We start from the raw sequence: 13,522 nt of genomic DNA on the forward strand, positions 1-13,522 counted from the left end.
TATTGTAAGATTGTAGTTTGCTTAAAAAAGGTAGCTTGAAAAGGGGGATTAATTCTATTTTAAGAAATGTTGGTGTACAAGCGTTACTGTCTGGCAGTTAGCTTATTCTCCTACACTTTTAAATAATGTACATGTTTGGGGAAACTGAATTTGTTTTATTTTATTGAAACTTCATATTATCAAAGAATGGTAATTAAACTCTTTCCACAGCTGTTTAGCGCTGAATGACTTGCTAAGAGGAAGACCTTTGGATGAGATTATTCATAAACTTCCAGAAATATGGGAAACTCTCTTTAGAGTGCAAGATGATATAAAGGTACTAAAAAGTTTCATTTTCTAGTATTGGAAAATTACTGTGATCATTGCAGGCAAAGAATAGCTCACAACCAAGAAGGTTTGTATGCTTCCTCTGGTGTTATGCTGGGAATTCCCAGAACTTAACACTCCTGAATGATAAAACACACATTTATGGTCCATTTTGGCTATCAACCTTAATAGCAAAAATATCTGAGCTTTATGAATAAATGGGAAATACTTAGAATAGAAAATGATTGTTCAATCTAATGATTGGGCTGTTTTGAAAAATATTTATAGAGCATCAAAGGCGTCAGATAAGCATTGGTTTTGATTTAGAGTTCTTCCTTTCTCCTTTTTGTAAAGGCGGGATTAGCAATCTTATGCTCTGCATACAAGCCCTAGATATCAAATAATGTTAATTTTAAACTATTATTCTGGATTCCAAAACAAGCACCTTTGTTTGAAAAAAAGATTTATATTTTCTTGAAAATATACATCAAGGCAAAATCACTCCATTAATAGTTATGTGAAATTAAAAATGGAAACTTAAGAAAAGTTTTCTCCCCCCCCCCTTTTCTTTTTCAGGAATCTGTACGAAAGGCAGCAGAATTAGCCCTGAAAACATTAAGTAAGGTACATTCTCATAATCACGCCAATAACTTCAAGAATTTTACACCATTCTGTGACTCAGTTTGAGCCATAATGTAAGGAATATCTTCAGAACATCTGTGCTCAGAATTAGAATTAGAATTATTTATTTATTCACCAAGTGTGATTGGACACATAAGGAATTTGTCTTTGGTGCATATGCTCTCAATGTACATAAAAAGAAAAGATACGTTCATTAAGAATCATAAGGTACAACACTTAATGATAGTCATAGGTTACGAATAAGCAATCAAAACACGCTAGGAAACGATCAATATAAATCATAAGGATACAGCAACAAGTTGCAGTCATACAGTCATAGTGGGAGGAGATGAGTGATAGGAACGATGAAAAGATTAATAGTAATAGTAATGCAGACTTACTGAATAGTTTGACAGTGTTGAGGGTATTATTTGTTTAGCAGAGTAATGACGTTCGGGAAAAACTGTTCTTGTGTCTAGTTGTTCTGGTGCACAGTGCTCTATAGCGTCGTTTTGAGGGCAGGAGTTGAAATAATTTATGTCCAGGATGCGAGGGGTCTGTAAATATTTTCACAACCCTCTTTTTGACTTGTGCAGTATACAGGTCCTCAATGTAGGTTGAGGACCTGTATACTCAATGTACCAATAGGTTGGTAGCTATTTTTTTTTCTGCAGTTCTAATTATCCGTTAAAGTCTGTGACTGTCTTGTTGGGTTGCAGAACCAAACCAGACAGTTATAGAGTGGCATTTGACAGACTCATAATGGTTCCCATCTGCCATCTGCATGTTGTTTTTTTGGTTTAAGGTATGTGTGAAGATGTGCGACCCGTCCAAAGGAGTTGCAGGCCAGAAAACCATAGCCGTCCTTTTGCCATGTCTTCTTGATAAAGGAATGATGAATACGGTGACTGAAGTGCGGACCCTGAGGTATCTTATCCTTACATTTTTTTCCTTTTCCTCTCACATTTCTAAATCTCATATCCAGAAATGATTTCAGCAGGACTTTGCCCATCATTCTTTCTCTTCGTAGCTGAAATGAAATAAATGAATCCAAGGAATATTTTTTACAATGAATGATAATTTCTAGATTCCTCTGTGGTGTGCCATGATTTGCGGAAGCATGGTTTTTTAATCAAATCATAGTTGGCTGGTCTTGCACCACCCACTAAACCGGTTACCATAATTTATGAACCAAGGAAAACCAATGTAGAAAATATGCTTAATTATATGTATAATATGCAACCACTTAAGCTTAGGTGGGGAAATCATGATTGCACCAATTAAAGAGTCCTACAGTTGCTACAACCAGCTGTGGAAAGAGCCAGTCTAACCTGCTATAAGTACAGCCGCTGAAATTAATAGACTTTTTGGTGGTAGGGACATTTATGGCCCAGAAAGTAGATAATATAAGCTTCCTGAGAATTTGCTCCATTTCATTTATCTTTTGAACTACTTTGTTTTAGCGAATGGAAGTTAAATTCTGTAGCATATTGTTTTCTGACATCTAAACAATATTCATTATGTGGTTGGTTGGTTGGATGGATTACTACTAGTGAAGAAGAATGCAAATGTGCTTGTCTTCCACATTTTTGTTTATAGCATTAATACCCTGGTGAAGATCAGTAAAAGTGCTGGGGCAATGCTGAAACCACATGCACCAAAGCTCATCCCAGCTTTGTTGGAATCCCTGAGTGTTTTGGAGCCTCAGGTGCTCAACTACTTGAGCTTGCGTGCTACAGAGCAGGAAAAGGTAAGGACACCATTAAGTAAGAAGGTTTCTCATTTATAAAAAGCATTAGCTATTCTAGACTAAAGGCTGTCTAGCAGAGGAGGGAATGAGATTAGTTACATCATCAATTATTTTCATACAATTGATACAGTTGAATTTAATTAAAATTCATCGTAGTTTTAAAATTTCATGAGAATTATTCCTCTTTCTTTTTTAAGGAATCTTTCGTCTTTTCAATCGCTCTTAACATAATATTGCTTGTTAGTATGCATCCACATGAGTCTTCTGTTTTCTCTTGTCACCTTTTAAACTCTAGATTTTAATCCTTTTTTCTTTTTATCTTTAAGGCTGCAATGGATACTGCAAGACTAAGTGCTGCTAAATCCTCCCCAATGATGGAAACTATAAATATGGTAATAATTGGCTTTAAGAAAAGTTTTACATAACCTGTCTAAGGAAGATTGCAAGTAATAATAAAATTACTGTGGTTATAACTGATAGCAGAATATTGGTATTTCTAATTACCGTAGAGCAGGGGTCTTGCTTTGCTGGCTGTGGAATTCTGGGAGTTGAAGTCTGCCAGGCTTACAGTTGCCAAGGTTGGAGACCCCTGCCATAGAGGGTAATTAGACGGTGGAAATGGTGCATCTTATACACCAAATACAGCCACTTTTGACCTCCCAAAGCCCCGCCCATCCCATTTTTGCAAAAAAATGGGTCTGTTTTTTTCAAAATCGGGGTGTGCAGTGGGCTTGGGAGGCCTGCAGAGTGCTCCTGGGGGCTGGGGAGGGCAAAAACGCCCCTGTTTTTGCGAAAAATGAGGCGTGCAGAGGGATTGGGAGGCCTGCAGGGATTGGGAGGCCTGCAGAGCTCCTGAGGGCTGGGGAGGGCAAAAACATTTTTTTTCTTACTTACCTCTTCGAAATCTTTGTGCATTTTATACACCAGTGCGTCTTACAGTCCGAAAAATACGGTATTTCATTTAGTAAAGGAAAGCTGGTGTTAGAGCAGGAAGTTACTCACTTCTAATAATGTCTTGATCAATAAACAAGAAGACAAGATTCACGAGATTGTTTCATGAGCTTTTAAAACAGGCTAGCCTTCCTGCCATAACAGGGATGCAAATAAAGTAAGGGGTAAAATAGCCCCGAACACTCAACATCTCTCCCTCCCCCTGCACACTCACATATGCACACCCATACAAAGGGAAAAAAATAGTGGTTATCATTTTTGTTTTTGCGATAAGCTACTCTTTGAAAGTTGATGGTGAAGTAGCCATTGATAGAAAGAAAAACAGCATGTGAGCAACAGTCTAGTAATCTAGTTTGTTAAATTAATCTCTTCAGACGTTTTGATTTTATTTTGGTTTTGTTTCTCCAGTGCCTGCAATATTTGGATGTGTCTGTTTTGGGAGAGCTGATTCCTAGGCTCTGTGAACTGACTAGAAGTGGATTAGGCATTGGCACTAAGGTATGGTTATGCTTCGGAAAGAAGGGTTTTGCAGGAAAGTTTGGAATGCTAAGCACATACTGAAATTTGCATAGCCACCCACATATATATCTTTATTTGTGTAATTATAAGTATACAATCATTTTATCCTGTGATGCGAGTGAATGCAGTTTGTGAGACCTATCCAGAGATGGGATATTGGGAAATTCAGGAGAGAAAGTCAGGAAAGAATGGTAATCTTACGTCTTAATGCCAGGGCTGTCAACCACGATTTAATTGAGGGCCACATCAGGATTGTGTTTTACTTGGGGTGGGGGGAGCAGGGGGGGATGACCAGCTCGACATCACTCATCTCGGGGATGCCTGTGGTGGCCCGAATGCTCTGCCAGTGAAAACTGAACTCAGGAGAGCCACACACTCTGTTTTTGCTGGCAGAAGCACTGTGGGCCAGTCCTTCGCTGTTTCCAGGGCAGTGTGCTGTGAGGGCTCTGCCATTGCCATTCTACTGAGATTAACAGTGACTGTGAATATGAGGAAGTCTTAGTGCTTAGGGAAAGGATAGTTGGGAGGAGTAGATAGCATTGGGGTAATTCAGCTAACCTAGCATTTTTAGATATTCTGCACTTCTAGATCCTGCAAATAAAATTCAATAATGAATAATATGATGGCTATTTCTTTCTTATTCATACTGTCAGAATTCTGCCTAGCGGTCTGATTCTCTAGGTAGCCCTCATTTACCGACTGGCAACTCTGTTGCTAAACCATGCCCTGGTGAAGTGAAAATCACATGACTGTGATTTACAATGTTACTTTGTCAGGCGTGGATGTGATTGTTAAGTGAATCACATTGGGCCATTAAGCACAATGCCATGTGATCACACTGTCAGCTTCCACAATGAAACTGGCTGTCAGCTTTCACAGTGAAACCAGCTAGGAAAGCGGCAGATGTTGATCATGTAATTGTGGAATGCTGTGACCATTGTAAATGCACACCAGATGGCAAGCATCCCTAATCGCAGTCACATGACTTTGGGGATGCTCCAATGGCAGAACTTTGAGGACTAGTCCTAAGTCTCTTTTTTTCAGCACTTTTGTAACTTCAAATGGTTGCTATGTCGGTAAGTGAGGACTACCTGTGTTCATTCAAAGTAGGCATCACTGAATTCAGTGGGGCTTGTTTCTAATTAAATGTGCAGACATGAGCTGCTTTTTCACCCGGAAGAATAAACTAATCTCTACCTTTCCTATTTTTACTCTTTTTAGGGTGGTTGTGCTAGTGTAATTGTGTCACTAACCACTCAGTGCCCCCAAGATTTGACACCATATGCTGGTAGGTTTTAGAGCCACGTTTTCTTCCTTTTAAATCTTGGCTGATTAACTCTTTTTCTTGTTTTCCATTTTGTGAATAAACCCCCAAACATCATTAACACACAAAAGATTTTCCTAATCTGCCATAAAGATTTTGAACTTCCGTTTGACTGCAAACTTTTATATGAGATAATTCCTTTTTAAAAAAAACAAACACAACTTTTCAACAAAGTGGTGAACGAAGGCTAGATTACTGCTCTTCCCATTAGAGGAGAAACAGAGGATGCCTTTCCCATTACATGGATTTAAATCAGCATAAAGCCAGAAATCAATTCTTATAGTCCACAATGATCCCTTTATTTGAACTAATGGTTACAAACCGATACTGTATGGAAACTTATTTGAGGAAAATTACATTATAGTATTGGTCATCTGCCACTATATGTTGTTGTTTGAGTCATCAAGATGTATTGTAGCTGGTCAGAGTAGTTGTATAATACATTACACCACATCTTTTTTATTGTATTAATTGTATCAGAAGGATTGGGAATTGACTTTACTTGCCTCTCTACAGAAATTTACAGTTTATTGCTAAAATAATTTCCTCTCTTACATAGGTAAACTCATGAGTGCTTTACTTAGTGGCCTAACTGATCGCAATAGCGTGGTGCAGAAGAGCTTTGCATTTGCCTTGGGACATTTAGTTAGAGTAAGTCACGCTTCCTCAGTTTTGAGATTTTTGTGTCTGGTTTTGTGGGTTCAGAAGTCACATGACTTTTTCTGGGTTTTATTTTAAGACTTCACGAGACAGCAGCACTGACAAATTGCTCCAGAAGCTCAACAGTTGGTACATGGAGAAGGAAGGTATGCGCTTAAGATAACTATTTTTAAAACATTGTCACATGTTAAATATTTAAAAAATCTTTCGTTCCTAGAACCATATGTAATGAGTATGACATTGCTATTACTTTTATTTTAAAATGCAACCTGGATAGTTTGAGAATTGCTCTTTTTTTTGCTAAGTATGCTTACGAACACTTTTTTCTGTCTTAAAATGCCTTCGTTGTATATAGTGCTTGAGAGAAAATGCTTATGTAAAATGCATTCAGAAGTTTTGCTATTTAAACACTTTTACATTACTTGAATATGACTCACTTTAAAATCTCTGAAAAGCAAAATATCTCATTATATAAGTAAGTGGTGTTGATTTTACACCAGTTAAATCTCTTAGTTTAGCCCTAAAACCACAGTCCCAGCTGTCTGTATCAAAATTATTTTTATTTAATTTGTGAAACACTTCTTTCATTAATTTGATGGATTGACTAGGCTGAAAATACGAATAATGTAGGTAGTTCTCAAGTTAGGACCTTTGTAGCATCCCCATAGTCATGTGTTCAAAATTTAGGTGTTTAGCAGCCTGCCCATATTTACAACTGCAGGGGTGCTTCAATTCACCTCACCCACCTATCTCTCCTTTTTGCCAACCCCACATAATTGCACTCTGGCATCAGCCTTGAGATTGAAGTGGAGGCCTTCAGCAGTGTTACCTGGATGGCATTGACCTAGGCTTCTAAAAATAAAGGTTCCCCTTGCACATACGTGCTAGTCGTTCCCGACTCTAAGGGGCAGTGCTCATCTCCGTTTCAAAGCCGAAGAGCCAGTGCTGTCCGAAGACGTCTCCGTGTTCATGTGCCAGCATGACTAAATGCCAGAGGCGCATGGAACACTGTTACCTTCCATCTAAAGGTGGTCCCTATTTTTCTACTTGCCTTTTTTACGTGCTTTCAAACTGCTAGGTTGGCAGAAGCTGGGACAAGTAACGGGAGCTCATCCCGTTACATGGCACTAGGGATTCGAACCGCTGAACTGCCGACCTTTCGATCAACAAGCTCAGTGTCTTATCCACTGAGCCACTGCGTCCCCACCTAGGCCTTTATTTCAGCCCTACTGCAGCCAGCCAAAGACATGGGGCTTGTTACCTCAAGCCCCATGTCATGGTAAAAGAAAACTCCACTATCCCATGCTCCACAAGCCTTGCTGCACCCGGCTGATCTTCAACATCTTCCAACTACTGACAAAGCGTGCGCAGCCTGGCCCTGTAAGAGGCAGTTGCTGGCCACTCCAGTCCTTCTTCATGAGGTCACTTGCACTGTCGTCCAAATGCTGCACCCTGTTCTTACGATGTTTCAGAAGGCCCCAGAAGCTTTCCTATCTCTCCCCCATCTTTGCCCTTTTGACCACCTGATACAGTGGCAGTAGTGGGACTGGGGTTGAAGGTTAGGCCCAGGGACACTGGTGACTGCTAATGGCCTTTGCTTTATTTCAGCCCTAGCACTGCCACTGAAGAGTGCTGCTATGTAGTGTGGCCAAAAGGACAGAGATGGGGAGAAATAGGTGGGTGGGGGAGTTCAAGAGGGGGCAGTCATTTATCTCAGGGTTCTCCAATCCCTGGGCTGTGGGCCAGTACCAGTCCGTGGCCTGTTAAGAGCCAGGTCAAGTAAGCAGTGGGCAAGCAAGTGAGCTTCATCTGTGCATGTGTGAGATCTAGATTGTGCATGAAACCATTATCACCCCAGTCTGTGGAAAAATTGTCTTCCATAAAACCGGTCCCTGGTTGGAGAAAAGTTGGGGACCACTGCTTTACCTTACTGAAGCTCAAGGCTGGGAAAGACCAAACCAGAAATCACTTGGATTAGGGTGAGTCCTCACCTAATGACCAGTAGAATATTGCAATAGGACTGTTGGGATTGCCATCGTTAAGCAATGTGGCCATGTCATATTTCACATAACGACTGCATCAATTAGTAATCAAAATTTGAGTCATAATTAGTGTTACAACTTGACTATTTGCAAAATAATCATTGCCACAGTTTTATACTTGTTTTGACTTTCTGATCAACATTACAGCAAAAAAAAGATGAAGCATTTTCTTATTTTTTTTGCCAAGTAATTTTATTTGGGAATAAGCAAAAATGATATGGATTCTACTTCATTTGCAGCAAAAGCATAGAGCCTGCATTTCCTGAAGTCTAGACTGTGGCCCTAGAGCCCTTCAAAATGTTGCTGTTCATTTTTAATGTAACAGAAGGAAAGAAGCTTTAAATCTATAATTATATTACCACTGTTTAATTGGTTTTATATTAGTTTGTTTATTTATTTTATTTATTTAATTTAAATGCTATTGCAGGGAAGTCTAGTTTTTATCTTACCCACTTTTTGGAACAAGATTCTTGCTACATCATTTGAAGGAGCAATGTTATTCTCCACCTAGTAAAAGTTACACTTCTTTGATTTATAGATTTGAAAGTCTATATCCCACGTTTTCTAAATGACCAGAACTTTGAATAATGTTTTGAGCATCGCTAGAAAGCAGAACACTGAGCCCCTGGGCTGCAACAAAAGCAGGGAGTCATGTTTTTCTCACTGTGGTTTTTTTTAAAATTATTATTATTTTAGAGCCAGTCTATAAAATGGCCTGTGCTTTAACTATGCATGCTATTGGACGCTACAGCCCAGATGTACTGAAGAATCAAGCCAAGTGCGTTTTGCCTCTGGCTTTTCTGGGCATGCATGAAGTTCCTGAAGAAGACAAAGGGGAGAAGGAGGAAGGCAACCTGTGGTCTGAAGTGTGGCAGGAAAATGTACCTGGTAAGTGGATCTACCATTCATGATTTTCGCTACTCTGACCACTTTGTTAGTACAAAAGCCCAAAATACAAATTCTAAAATAAAATAGTTGCCTTGGTCTCTAAAGGTAGAGATTATGCAAAATCCTTTTCCTTCATTTTATTATTTATTCCCCCTCCCTCGCAAAAAAAACCCACACAGATTTCCCCTTGTCATTGAGGGTTGTTATTGTCGTTTTAGTTATGCTCAGACTTCCTTTTTCCAAGTACAATTTGAACTGGGACTTTTTGCCTGTTTATTTATTTAATTATTAAATTAATTGCACTTATATCCTCTCTTTTCTTCTTAAAACCCAAAAAGTAGTATATATTCTTGTTAATTTTAATGTACTTACTGTTTTACTCTTTTATATTATAGTTTGATCAGATTGTAAACTACCCAAAATTGTGTGACAGTGGAGATTGGCAACAAATACATTTAAAGAAATAAATAAATATGGGTCAACTCTAGTTTTATTCACATAGTAATGACCTGGTGGGGTATGTTGGTATGGCAGAAAACAACTGGCCCAAAAACTCAGTGAATTCACTTTACATACTGAACCCTTTAATCTCAGTCTCAGTTGCAGTCCAACATTCAAAGGACCATGCTGGACCAGGCCTTTTAACATCTCCTAAAGCAGGAACCACTGTACCAGGCTATCTCTCAGTACATACTAGAGGCTTTGTCCCCAAACTCTGTACCAGTAGTTCTTGGTTAACGATCACTTCTTCGCCAACTGGTCAAAGTTGCTGTTGAACATGCATTACTTAGGACCAGTGATCAAAGATTCTGGCTGTTGCAGCCCCCACCCCCCCGCCCCTCGTGCGGTCACGTGATCACAACATGGGCACTTGACAAATGGCTCACAGTTGTGATGGTTGCAGTGTCCTGTCATCACCCTTTGCAACTTTCCCTGCCTGTTTCATACAAGCAAAGAAACAGGGAAGCCATCAGGGGAGGTTAGGTTGCAAGTTACTCCTGCCACTTGATCTCCCAAGGAGTCCGGCTGCAGATTATGAGATCCCAGGCAAACCCTCCCCTGCCCAGCTGCCTTTGCATGGTGCCGCAGTGCCCACTCACAGGGCAGCAGCACCCCCTCCTCAGCCCTCATGCCCTCACATGGTGCAGCAGCACTCTCTCTCTCCAACTTGCAGATGCTGTACACGCCATAGCAAAGCTGTACTCTCCTGTGCCTTACTTCCTGGTACTCACCTGTCCTCCAGCCTGCTTCCCCATTAATGATCCGCAATCCTCGTTTAATGATGGCAATGGGAGCTGCCAGGATTGCCACTGCTAGGTTCCCTAGCCACATGACATCAGACTCTTTTTTAACCACATCCCTTAGCGATGAAAATCCCAGTCCCAAATGCCATGGTTAAGTAAGGACTACCCATGTTAATATCCGTCAGCGGTGGTGGTTCTCTTATTCATTCTAGCAAACGCTGTGTGTCTTGAAACATAGGTACCTACGGTGGCATTAGGCTCTATATGGAGGAATTGATCGCAGTGACCCAGAAGGCTTTGCAGTCTCCATCTTGGAAGATGAAAGCACAAGGAGCAGCTACCATGGCATCCATAGCAAAGCAGACGGGCGCTCTGGTACCTCCACACTTAGGCATGGTGCTTATGGCTCTGTTGCAAGGTCTGCCTGGAAGAACATGGGCTGGAAAGGTAAAAACACTGAGCTATGCAGTGGGTTGTTTCATGGTTTAGAAATGGACATTTTGAAAAAAGCACTGCAATTCTTTGCATTTCCTTTCTCATGATTGCCCGTAATTGGCTGAATGGCTTTTATTTTATAAGCTGTCCAGAGGTCACTTAGGTGAGATGGGAGGTGTATAAATTTGATAAATACAATTTGCCTGTTGTTGTCAAAGAAGCTCTAATGTGCTGGGGTATACATTTGGGAGTTTAATGGCTCCGTGTTTGCAGAATCATTAATATGCTAGTTGGTGTTTGATGTTAAAATGAAATTCTATGAGGCCAATTCGGAAAATCAAGTTTACCGTAGAAAGAGTAGCTGTTTGGCATTGTAATGTAAGTCAGGCTGAGTTGGCTTTGTTGTCAGGCATTGTTTTTGTTCTCTCAGGTCTTTCACCCAACTTTGAGTTGTATAACTCACAATCAAATGTTCATACAAGATGTAACTTGCATATTTGACTTGGCACTTCTAAATTTTTGTGGGGACAATATAGAAATCACATAGTAAAATTTATCTCTTGTGTTATTTATAATGTTTTTAGGAAGAGCTGTTAAAGGCAATTGCCAGTGTCGTCTGTTCATGCAGGTAAAAATATTTTCATCTCCTGGTCTGAAAGTTTCTCTCTCTATAAAACATTTTGGGGTGAGATGAATTTCCTCACTGATTGCTGGAGAATTACAGAAGGGACTTTAGGTACTACTTATTACAGTCTCTTATTTCCTAAAAATATTGTGGAAGTATTTTTAAAATTATTTCAAAAGAAATGAACTAGAAGATCTCTAGTAATTGATAGGACAAATGAAATTGAGTTTTATGTAGTGGTTAAGGCAACAGGCTAGAAACTGGGAGACCATGAGTTCTAATCCTACCTTGGGCACAAACCCAACTGGGTGACCTTGGGCTAGTTCGTCTTTCCCAGCCCTAGGAAGGAAGCAATGGCAAATCACTTCCCCAAAACCCCCTTCAAAAGAAAACTGCAAGAACAGACTCTTAAGCATCCCTTCCCCCCCACCCATGGATGTTAAATAAAAAGGATGAAGTAGGGAATGGAGAAGTGCATTTGAAATGCACATACATTCATATGCACAACACACTTCTTCCATATTTACAAGCATTCCTTATATAAAATAGCCATAATTCATTAAACAACCAAGAAGGTTAGCACTTCTTGCTCAGTGCTGAACCTTTACTTAGTAGTCTGCTTTTTCCCCCACAGCTACTGTACTATTCTTACTGCATTCAGCAATGAAGTTTAAGGTCGACATTTTTAAAAAAATATTTCATATTTACTTTAACATAAGCTTTCTCTAAATCAACAAATAAATTTATTTTTTACAATTCTTTCACCCTGACTTGCTGAAGAGCAAAAATCTACCCAACTTAAAGTGCATTGCACTTCCCAGTTTTTTCTCAGTGACATACTTAATTGCCTTTTCATCAAAAATATGCCAGAGGCATTCCCAAGCACAATTTAGAAACTAATTTCCTGTAATTTTGCATTTCTGCTTGCTACCTTTCCTTTTTTGTGGGGGAATAGTAGCGGCAATATTCCAATCAGAGGTAGACACACACTAAAACTAGTTATAACTCTACTCAGTTATACCATCTATGCCAGAGGTCCCAATCTCTGCAGCTTGGCCCAGCTGGGTGGAGTGGGTAACTGGGCTGTGCGAGCGGTGAGCTGGCGCATGCACACACATAGTTCGACTTGCACAAGCAGCGGGCTAGTGCTTGAGTGCCCGCCAGCCCGCCGCTCATGCTGCCCAATTCCAAATAGGTCATGGCCTATTTGGACTTCTCTCTTAAGATAATTTTTCCTGAAAACTATAGTAAATGAAATATTAGTTTTAAAAATGCGGCTTCTCCTTCCAGTGATTCTGGGATTTGCATTGGAAAAAAATATATAGTTGCTGAGTAGGCATGGGTATAAATGATATACCAAGATGCTTTTCTTCTTTAGGGGAAGAATGAAATTGCAAGCTATGATTTCCAGTGTGCCATTAGCTGCTTCTTCGAAAATTCAAAGCATTTTACAACAAAATAAAACACAAGTTGTCTATACAGCCGTATGACAGGCTTTATGTACCTAAAATAAAGGGAATATGCATATTTTGCAAGAGATATACTTAAGTTGAGCTAAATTAAGAGTCTCAGTGTCATATCAAGGAGACAAATTAAGAGGCCTTAATTTGTCAGTCATGTCCTGTTCACCCTTTATTGATTTTAGTGTGGAACTGCGCAAGCCTTTGCCCAACCAGCCCAGTGTTGATGAAGTCGTACAGGCAATGCTGAAAGAATGCCGCAAAGAAAACCTACGGTACAAGATTGTGGCACTCCGGTGTATGGCTGATGTGCTTAAGGCTACCCAAGAAAATAGGTTCCAGGAACTGACAGACATAATCTTTCCAGTAATAAAGAAGGTGATCTTTCAGCCCTCCTTGGATTTGAATAATAGCATCACTAAAAATAGTACATTTTTGGATTTGCTGCTTCTGTGAATTGCTCTGTGTAATCCATATAAAAAGCTTTGTAAATCTGGCTGGGATTAACTTTTATGTTGTGAAAAGAGGGGAGGACATCTGAAGATGCACTAGGCTGAACTAATAAGATCCCTCATTGAGGTCAAAGCAATAACACAACTTAGTTGCTGCTCATTCTTGCTTTTAAAAAAAACTTACTGTTCAGTCTGACCAAAGCAGAACTAACAATCTCTTTAGAATTTTTATATTAATAATTTAC

General features: G+C 39.7%; 1 protein-coding gene across 2 annotated transcripts in view; it reads left to right on the forward strand.

Annotated features, from left to right (window-relative positions):
• The window catches only part of ECPAS (Ecm29 proteasome adaptor and scaffold), an 80,247-nt gene that overhangs the window by 56,725 nt on the left and 10,000 nt on the right, over positions 1-13,522 (forward strand). For both annotated transcript variants that reach the window (XM_058168535.1, XM_058168534.1), the window contains exons 32-44: positions 211-316; positions 883-930; positions 1,733-1,854; positions 2,527-2,677; positions 3,004-3,069; positions 4,037-4,126; positions 5,369-5,435; positions 6,031-6,122; positions 6,211-6,277; positions 8,870-9,061; positions 10,544-10,752; positions 11,325-11,368; positions 13,011-13,203. In XM_058168535.1, the coding sequence (XP_058024518.1) occupies positions 211-316; positions 883-930; positions 1,733-1,854; positions 2,527-2,677; positions 3,004-3,069; positions 4,037-4,126; positions 5,369-5,435; positions 6,031-6,122; positions 6,211-6,277; positions 8,870-9,061; positions 10,544-10,752; positions 11,325-11,368; positions 13,011-13,203 (1,447 nt within the window). The remainder of the gene's footprint in view (positions 1-210; positions 317-882; positions 931-1,732; positions 1,855-2,526; positions 2,678-3,003; positions 3,070-4,036; positions 4,127-5,368; positions 5,436-6,030; positions 6,123-6,210; positions 6,278-8,869; positions 9,062-10,543; positions 10,753-11,324; positions 11,369-13,010; positions 13,204-13,522) is intronic.

The sequence above is a fragment of the Ahaetulla prasina genome, chromosome 2 (assembly GCF_028640845.1).
Source record: "Ahaetulla prasina isolate Xishuangbanna chromosome 2, ASM2864084v1, whole genome shotgun sequence".
Taxonomy (NCBI): Eukaryota; Metazoa; Chordata; class Lepidosauria; order Squamata; family Colubridae; genus Ahaetulla; species Ahaetulla prasina.